Source organism: Danaus plexippus, chromosome 19 (assembly GCF_018135715.1).
Source record: "Danaus plexippus chromosome 19, MEX_DaPlex, whole genome shotgun sequence".
Lineage (NCBI taxonomy): Eukaryota > Metazoa > Arthropoda > Insecta > Lepidoptera > Nymphalidae > Danaus > Danaus plexippus.
Genome location: NC_083549.1, coordinates 2,402,895 through 2,413,205, shown reverse-complemented (window position 1 = coordinate 2,413,205; position 10,311 = coordinate 2,402,895). Strand labels below are relative to the sequence as shown.

At 38.0% G+C, this 10,311-nt stretch overlaps 1 protein-coding gene across 2 annotated transcripts in view; it reads right to left on the bottom strand.

The window, feature by feature from the left end:
• Positions 1 to 5,411: 5,411 nt before the first annotated feature.
• LOC116768246 (tyrosine-protein phosphatase non-receptor type 9-like) overlaps positions 5,412 to 10,311 on the bottom strand; it is a 46,364-nt gene continuing 41,464 nt past the window's right edge. For both annotated transcript variants that reach the window (XM_032658921.2, XM_032658922.2), the window contains exons 11-13: positions 7,750 to 8,116; positions 7,274 to 7,508; positions 5,412 to 6,794 (exon numbers count right to left, since the gene is read on the bottom strand). In XM_032658921.2, coding sequence (XP_032514812.1) covers positions 6,723 to 6,794; positions 7,274 to 7,508; positions 7,750 to 8,116 — 674 coding nt within the window. In that variant the 3' untranslated portion in view covers positions 5,412 to 6,722. The remainder of the gene's footprint in view (positions 6,795 to 7,273; positions 7,509 to 7,749; positions 8,117 to 10,311) is intronic.

Sequence of the window (10,311 nt, the reverse complement as noted above, 5' to 3'; positions counted from 1 at the left end):
GTTGATGACAGTTGTTGCATGTTAGAAAACGTTCCTTAATACTTGTACATAATATTTGTTTTGGCGGGAATATATGGGATATTAGGATTTTTTTTTTCAGTATGCTTGTCGTAAATTTTCATCGTTACACACAATAGGATCGTTAACACTTTTTCATTTATAAATCTTTGCAAATAATAGAATTAACGAAGGTTATTGTGTGAGAAACGACAAACGCTCCGTAGTGTGACGACGCAAACTTGGACTGAGCGTCAGTTTCATTATATTCAAATATGGCTACCTAAAGTAATAATAAGGTAATTTGGATTTATCATCATTTTGAAGCATTAAAATTTTATAGGTTCACTAATCTATTTTTATTTAAATACACAAAAGCTGATATGACTATAAATCTTCAATCTTGTCTAAAAAATATCTTTTTTGTTTAACTTTGTAACATCCATGTCTATGTTTCACGCTCCACCCGGTGGCACTGTCAAATCCAATAGGTTTAACAGCTACAGTCAAATCGAAACTAAAAAATCAATATTTTTTATTTACAATTTGCACTGAATGACTTACTTCTAATTTTTGATTTAACGATAAGTTTATTTAAGTCACTGAAACCACTCAGTGTAAAGTCGATTCCTCGATCTTCATTAGTATTAATACGTTGGACCAACATACTATGTCCAAACGTAATTAGAATATAAAAATTTTGTTTTTGCTTCTAGTAAGGTTATTAAGAGACTATAATGTTAAAAGACGTTAATGGCATTAACTAATCAGTAGCCTTTCCTCAAGTTTGTATCGTAACACTGCATATTGCGCGTTTCCATTTTTTTATTTTAAAACCATATAATGTATTTTGATACTATCATGTCAGAATTTTTTTTATAAATGAAACGCTGCGGATGAAGTGTGTGTTTACAAACTGTTGGTAAGCGCACAGATTTATATTATATATACTATCGTAAGTGGTTATACTTTATGAGATCCTGTTTCCGACTTAACAACGGCTGATAGCGGATTTTAAGATCATGGCATTATAAAATTAAAGCGCCATCTGTTATGCGAGTTAACAAACTTTTGAATTCTATTTAAATGTCCGTTATCGGTTATTCATTCTTTGGAAAACCGTTAAGAAGCTATTTTTATACATACTTTTTTTTAAATAATAATGATGCCTCCAAAGTATTGGATTGCTACCTATGCAGCATATTTAGCCCCATCTCCTATCTCTAGTATTTTGCGTATTATTTAACTTCCAGTTTTCTTTTCCTTCTGATTTCTTGAAACAATAAAATATCAATATTCAAACTAAATTCATTTTCCTATACTCTTGTCCTAAATATGTATGAAATTATTATCTTATATAAACAGTGTTGGAATTATGAGCTTATGTGACATGTGTGTGTCCATATTTATATCTTTGTTTCATCATTATCTTTGACAATGAAATAATTATAAACATTTTTAACCAGTTTCGTCTCGTATTAGTTTTGGTAGGACAAAAAAATATTTGAATACTAAACGAGAATACTTATATGATAAATTGAAGTATAATAATGATCTAATCTTGACCTAGATGAGTTAAAAAATAAAATATTATTGTTTCCATGTTGACATCCGGAATCCATCTCGAGTCAAGCACCTGTCCTAAGGCCTTTTACTCCAGTTTTCGCTCCCTTCCGTTGCAAGTGCTGCCCTCTAATGTGAATTGGCGGGAGTAAACTTGGACATTTTAACAAATTGATAATTCTTACTTCATTATAGCATCGTCTTTCAAAGCGGACAGCAGTCTAATTTTAAGAATATTCATTAGTAGTGATCATTATTACAGTGTTTTGCGTGTTCGGACCAAAAAGTGTTAATATTTAAATGTTTGTGTTCCTTCTAAGGTCATGGAATGTGAAAAAAGTACGAGTGACGAGATACTAGTCTGGACAGGTATTACAGTGCACCAAAACGATCTCGAAAAGCTGTAAGTAACTCGCAATTTCAATATTTGTCTCAATAAGTGGCTTTTTTTGACTACCCTCAATACACAAAAAAAAATAATTAAATACAAGTAATTCCCGTTAAAATACTAAAGAACACAATTTAACAAGTGAGTTAACCCTGCTCTCCTTTGGGTATGTAAAGTAACGAAATTCATATCTTAATTAACCACTAATATTGAGGAACCAAATACATCGCTATAGGAGTAAATAACCCATGTCACTCGGATGCGTCTCGGTGTACGGTCTCATACGGTGCTGGACACCTGCACGAATTATTCTCTCCCTGTCCCGTGGTGATAACGAGATATCGTGGAGATTAATTCTAACAAAAATTGTCTGCCTTCCCTCCCTGTTACATAACAACAAAGTGAATATTAGATTTTCATCATTCTTATAACTTCAGAAATCTTAACAGAAAATCATAGACGGATCTAGTGTTAATAGTACAAAATTAAATCCGCAATTACAAAAAATAAATCTCTTTTAATCAGATTTGGAATCCTCCAAGATAACCAACGATGTTCCTCAAACTATTTGTGGTAGGCGCGCTGATTGCATACAATCTTTAAGGAAAGATTTATGAAAACAGGTATCGGAGAATTTTTATTGTGGAGCTTTACAAAACATTCCTCCCGTCTTCAGAAATATTGTTTGATGAATTGACTGTCTACCTACATCCAAAACATGGGATGGGGGCAGATAAAATGTTAATGAATACCAACTTAAAACACAGATCAATTAAAACAAACCCCAGACCATCTAATTCATATTCACGATCAACTTTTAAATCTGGTTTCTACAAAAAAGTATTTTTTCCACAATGTTATAGTAACAAAATAATTTCGTAAAGTCTCTGCTATTACTGATTCAATGTCTACAATGTCTAGGCATTTCACGGGACACAAAACTGAACACGAAGTCCCTGTCGGAACCGAAGTGCTTCGCTCTACGCATAGATTGCCCAAGGCATTTAGTCCCCCGAACAGGCTCGGTCCCTTTTTGGGTGACTCAACTTTGCCTCATTGATTGTTTGCAGAGGTAGATCATACTGTCTTACACTGCATACTGCAACCGACAGCTCCCTTCAAATTATCCGTATCACCAGAAAATACTAACAGAACCAGAGGATCTTAAGTTGTATTGATGGTTAAAAGCTGTATTAGCTGCACTGCCGATACCCTTGGGTTCGGTAACGCATTACATAATGACCGATGCTTCAGAAATCGGCCGGGGAGCGCAGGTAAGAGAGACAACATAGTCGGGCCAGTGGACAAAAGACTAGAAAGCATGGCATGTAAAGTACAAGGAATTGTAAGCTAACCTTTAACCCTGAAGCTTGTCCACGAACAGAGTCGATTACACAATGCCAATATTTTTTTTGACGGACAATCGAAATGTGGTATTGTATATGAACAAAAAAGGAAGTACAAGGGCGAAAACTGTTCTGAACTTGACTCAACAGTTAATATTCAATGAATGCTCATAAAAATGCCCAGGATATTTAATTAACGTATTAGTCCAGTACTTTTCAGGCTGATACAACAGCGATATAGACGCACTGTCCCGAATAAACGCGTGTCCGGGGTGGCATCTGAAACCAGAACCCTTCAGGAAAGTTAAGCACGAAGTTTTACCTGCGTAAAAGTCAGCTCATGTAGTAAAACTTTGTGTCATTGGGTATGTGACTTACCACAACGCTTTCATCGTCAGTGAAGCCACGATCTTGCCTGGATATTTCCACCTCCAAATCCATTCCTCGAGTGTTATCAGACTTAAACAGCGTCAAAGCACGCATCATAACAAAAGCTTCGTTATGGTAAAATGTTTTTGTATAGCATGCCTACTACATCGATCTCTACAAGTCCTACCAAATTCCCAACCTTTGTCAAGTCCTAGTAGACACCTTGACGGTAATTCCCCCGCTGAAGGTCCAGGACCTTCATTTGCGTATCACGGCTGATTTCGGTTGGACAGACACGATTGACGGTATGAGTAATAAGAAAATAGCCTTATTATTATCTGGCTGGCAACAATCAATACTAAATACTTCCCTCGACGCGACGGTTTGGACAAATTGAGTTTGTGGGGTATAGGTCAGTCAATAAGTCAGTCAAGACTATAACAAGAGATACAAACCAGATGTCTCCCGCTATTTGGCCCAGAACCATCTTCATACATAAATCGTGTATAGTATAGTGTAATCCAACTTTAGTAAAAGTTCCCTCGACCATAGTTCTTGCATCTAACTATAAACATTCTCGTTAAACACATGCTTAAAAAGCTATTTCAGTAACCCAAGGAGAAGAGTGCCAACTCGCCTATCTGGGACCCTAAAACTGTTTACAATATTTGAGTACACATTTGGCAGATGTAATCAATGTATATCCCGATATAGATTAGTACCCGTACTGAGGCTAATAGCAGTTCTGTCGCTTCCATCGTCAGGGCCTAGAGACCACATCATCTCACTTTATTGACAATTGAAGAGGAAAAAGTTATTGATCAGAGCAACGCCATTATATTTTGACTATGATCAGGGTCCAAGACTGATAGAATCAATAAGACAGTCTATTTGGAAACTATCACAAAACCCATTTCATCCCCTTGATTGTATCTGCTGGGTTTGCTGTGTGGTTGATCTATCCAAAGGCCGAAGCAGTGGGACAATAAATTTAAAGGAATTAGTTTTGACCGCTAGATGGACGGACCTAGGTCTGAAAAAAATTATTTGAGATTGGATTAAGTGTCCACTCAAGAGCTGGTATTGAAGCTTCTCCCATATATGTGAGATCTGCAGGAGCTTCCCTTAACTGGATAGAATGCTTTCCAATAGATAACACTGGAAACTGGAAACTAGAGGCAAGACTTGCCTTTAGAAGATACTATAAAAGAGTTGTATTAAATCAGTCGCAGGAAAATACAAAAGCTGCGCTGTCAAGCTATTGTGATTCTATTCCATAAAACATATTGTCATTAAAATACATTATTGTATCTCAATAATTTAATATTTATTGGATAAATTATAGTAACGTCATAATATTACCAGGTTTATCTCGAGTATGTATAATGGAGTAGGAATTAGCAATTTATTAAAATGTGCAAGTTTCCTCCCGGCAATCCACACTAGAGGGCAGCACTTGCACTGGAAGGGAGAGAAAACTGGACTAAAAGGACAGCTGTCTCACTCAAGATGGATCCCGAATGTCTTAATAAAAAATAATAGGTAAGTTTTATTATTAGTCAAGCCTCTTGATAGTAGTATCTTGTTTCAGGGTAGTGAGAGCTAAAAGAATTTATTTAACCGCTACACTAACTATTACTGATTATTTTTACTAGTTCAATAAAACGCCTGATGTTTGTTTGTACACCATCAAGTCGGATAACAGTCGGTCTGTTCCAATGGTCTCGTTGTATAATAAAACAATCGTGAATATATTACAACTTTATTCCACACGTACCTCGAGGATTTAATTTAGAACTGTAATTATATACAAACACGTGAATCTAACGATAAACTTATTTAAATCATAATGTTATTTTCAATAGCTATATTAATTTTAACACAAGCGAGATATAAAACACTATGACGCCGTTTATTTACAAATCATTATTTATTTACCTACATATATATATATTTATTTATATATATATATATTATACACATTGCTATATCATTATCTTATTTTCAATAAGATTATAATATTTCGTATGATTTTTCTATATCGAGACGTCTAGGATTCGTAGAGGATACGTTTGTAATGACCGACCTCATCCCAGCGGAGACGTTGCGACCCGAACGTTATACACGAGACTAACATAACGGCGCGTGTCACAAAAGATCGAGAGGTGCAAATTATAATTTACATTTTGTACTATAACATCACTCGTCTGAAGGTTCGCGCTGCGGTTGGATCATTAAATATTTCGCTATTAATATTAAATGGAAAAAAAATATTTTAAATGCACTTATATTACAGTGAAACAAAGGGTGCGTTTCCATTAAACGAGATGTAGCGGAAGATATAGTGATATTAATAATTAATTATGTATTTTTAACTAATATATATATATATATAATGAAATTTCGTACATAAACGCACCCTTAATATTTTGGCAGAGGTGTTAATTAGTTAAGGATAACGTGAAGAGATATGTTGATTTACAAGGACGGCGATTTACATGCGATATGTGATATGAAAAAATAATATTATCTGCATTTAATTCATAAGGTGCATCTAAACATATTATATAATATGAAATAAATAAATATATATATATATGTTGAAACATCTACACTTTCGAAGTCTCTTCAGTAACATTACAGTGATCAAGTCCACATAAATTTTCTATGAGTTAACAGTATTCAGTCTATTATTACATTACTTATAAATATTTAAATCCAGTCTTAATTAAGCTTCGAGGACACTCGAAACCGAATCAAGATAATATTACTATGATTACGAATCTGAGTGCGGAGTCGGTCACGACATAGTAATGACATGCGCACGGGCGCGGGCGCTACTGTAAGGGTCTCGACTAGCGAGGTGTCGGCCCCCTGCTGGTGTCCCCGGCACGGTTTCAATACGAACATATTTATGACACAGCCATACTCCTTATATATAAATAAATAACACGAACACGTCTCTCGTAACCGGTCCGCGCGGCCTCGCGCTCGGCGGGCGGCGGGCGGCGGGCGGGCGGCCGACGTCACAGCAGGCTGCAGGCGGGGCGCGCCAGTTTTCATTCGGACTCGTCGTCGTTCTCGTCGTCGAAGCCCGTCAGCTCGGCCGACTCCAGGTAGCCGTGCATCACCTGGAGTATAGACAATTTATATAATGTAGTGAATCACTCTATTCTTAGTAGTTATTCAGTTTAACTTAAATCCATATTATAGGTCGAGATCGATTGACATCATTCCTGACCGTACTCATGATATTATTATCTTAGAGCCGGTATAACATATAATAAATTAGTGTAAACGACGTGTATACCGCACATGGTAGAGACGCCTCATGTTTATTTATCTATATAACATGTAGTTTCTAACTCCATAATGCGATGTCGGCGACTTGCTTATATAAAATATGTTATGACATCAACAGATAAAAACATCAAACAAGATGTCGCTATCAGTTTTGTATATTTAACTGAAGTAATCGCATTTTGTTAAGTTTTGCGTGTTTGTTTCGACGTATCTCTGGCCGCGGTACCGATGGCGGCCGTTCATTCGTTAGCACAGCGGATGGCTCATAATACGTTTCATCCTCAGCTGTCGACGGACGCGCACGTACCGCGTACTCGAGCAGCGCCAGGTGACAGAATACGTATTGGTCGGGCATCTGTATGGAGTGCGCTCGCTGGGCCCGCACCGCCTCGACCGCGGCGCGGACGTCCGCCCCGCCCTCGGCTCGGAGCCGCGAGCTGCACACGTCCAGGGTGATGAAGGTGCCGGTGCGGCCGATGCCCGCCGAGCAGTGCACCACTATGGGCGGCCCGCGCCTGTGACCCGCCCACGCGTCGCCCAGCCTGCAATTATACATTCAGTCATGAGTGCGTGTTTGTTTTACTACCGAGCGCTATAACAGTATAAGACACCTGACGGCTCGTGGGAGCTCATCGTTTCTGTCTCTGACAATGTTACTCGGTGTAGGACTTGAACTGATGTGATACAGAAAGTGTTTGTATTTCAAGTAGAAATACACTGCCCGTTGGTGCGTTAGCTGCTAAGATGCAAACTAGTAGCTATCTATAATATATAAGTACTAACTCGTTCCTGGCCCGCTGTTGCGCCCTCCGTACATCCTCGAGGAAGGCCAGTACGGGCGCGGCTCGCCCCCCGCCCGGCACGCCGTAGTCCGGCCAGCGCGTGTACTGCCCGTGCCAGATCCTCCTCCGCTGGTCGGTCCTGGTGTCGGTGAGCACGAGGTGGGTCACCGTATAGTGGTCACCCTCGTCCACGGCCTCCGTGTGCACGGACAGTCCGCCGTACACGGAGCTCTGTCCGGCGACCCCGGGCCAATATTGGCCGCACTTGACGCGGCCGCGCTCCACCGTCCTGGTGGTCATGACTATCACCAGACAGCCCTGCTCCCACACCATGCGCCAGAAGTCGCCGAATGTTTTTGGTAACGGACCTGGAGGTATTAGGGACGCATTGTTCATTGCTATGTATTTCTATGTTATATATTAACATGGCAGACCGTTCAATTATCCTCTATAGCCTCTATAGTCTATACAGTCCTAAGGCTCCTACATTTTCTTGTTCCATCATGCATATAGTCTAATTGCCGTTCATTATTTGGAGAATCGCTTTAATATAAACATCATCATATTTTCGCCGAATTAATACATTTCTTATATACATTTGTATATAAAAAAGTACTTCGAGTCGTACAAATGCAATTAATATGCAAAAAAAACTAATGTATGACGTCATATAATCGTGTACCTGTGACGTCATACACTCAAGGTCAAACAACACGCCAACAATATAAATATCTCGCGGCGTTTGAACTAGTTAGGTGTGTGAGTAGCGTGTTGCTGGTGACATGCTGGCGACCAGCCATCTCACGGAACGTCCAAGATGGAGGAAACTCCACATCTATATATAGAACCTTATTTATATAACAGTAATGTTCGGTACGCTTCTATGTACATTTTAAATATATACAAATATTAATTGTGGTCATTACAAATGAATACTTTTAAATATAATATATTTATCGTGTATGTTTTTTTATGTTAATTTTTTAATAAAAATTTCGCTGGTCACGTCGAAGTTTTAATGATACATCCAAAATCCTCAATTCATTTCCCAAGCCTGTAGGGGCAGTGACGTCATTATGTCTCTTTTTATAGTGCAGTGAAACGTTGTGTTGTAATAATAAATCTACTACAAGTATATTGCTGAACAGTATGAATAATAATTATAATGAAACAAAACATACTCCTTTACTATAGAGAACTAGTTATAAAATTTCTAACTGTGTGAAGAAAAATGTTTTATTTTCCGTCCATCTCTTTATCGCAGATTGTGTGTCGAACGGCTTAATCATTTAAAAAAAGAATCGTAATACTAAAAAAAATTTAAAAAAGTCCTAAAACTTGAGTTTAGATATTTTTGAAAATTGTATTCGAAATTTTAAATTATATATATATATATATATATATATAATACTTAAAAACCTTTAGACGCGATTAGAATGTTAATAATAAAACGATATAGAAGATGTGATAATATTAAGTTATATATATCGGCGCAAGCAGCTTCAACGACGGATGCAACATGGAAATAACTGGCACCAATTATTATAACACCTTATTGGTCGTCGTTACTATTGTTAAAAGTAAAACGAAATCAAAGAGAATAGAACTATGTTTGAATTCTGGTTTAAATATGACGTCTGGACGCACGACAGCGGACTGCAGAGTTCAGCGAGTACGGATCATAAAGAATGTGATTATGAAGAACCTTCGAGAAATACAAGAACATTTAGAAGACTTGAAGTTTCATTTTAAAATATCTGGAACGTACTGGAACGTACTGAAATAAGTGACATTAGAGACGCCAGCGAGGCTGGCGTCCTGTCTTTAAAATAATGAATTTATAATAAAATCCGATATCAGAAGTGGGATCGCTCCTGTGATCAGTTACTGCCGGTCTTAGTGTATTTGTAAATCCTGATCCAGCTCAAGAAAATAATCATCCGGAGAACTTGCGTAATGAAGAACGCTCCTCAGTCTTTCATGCAAATGATGTCAACAATGCAGAGCGTGACCGAACGTTTGCTACTAAAAAAAAAAACAAGGGATACGATTAAAATTACTAACAAGATTTTTTGATCCCGGTGATAGTGTGTGTGTTCGGGATTGATTCAAACGCATCTTTACGGCTGTAAATACGTACCAAATCAGTAACTACGACATTCGAATTAAAGCCTTTTAAAGGAGCGAGCTAGAAAGTGTGCAGACGACTGGTTAGTTGCAACATCTACACAAGAGGCATTACGTGAGACCATAGCTAACATTTGTTATTATCCTTTGAGCTAACCTCGTGTCCATGATGTATTCTGAAGAGAACCATGAGATTCTGTAGGGAAGGCTTGTGGTACCGTGACAAGACAATTATACACCACAGATCTGGAGAGCGTGACCTCTGAGCTAATCGCGTGTTACCCTTGAGCTAACCACGGGTCCTTGATGTATCCATAAGAGAACCATGAGATTCCGTAGGGATGCCTTGTGGAGCCGTGAGAAGACAAGTCTACACCACAGATGTGGAAAGCGTACCTCTGAACTAATCGCATGTTACTCTTGAGCTAACCACAGG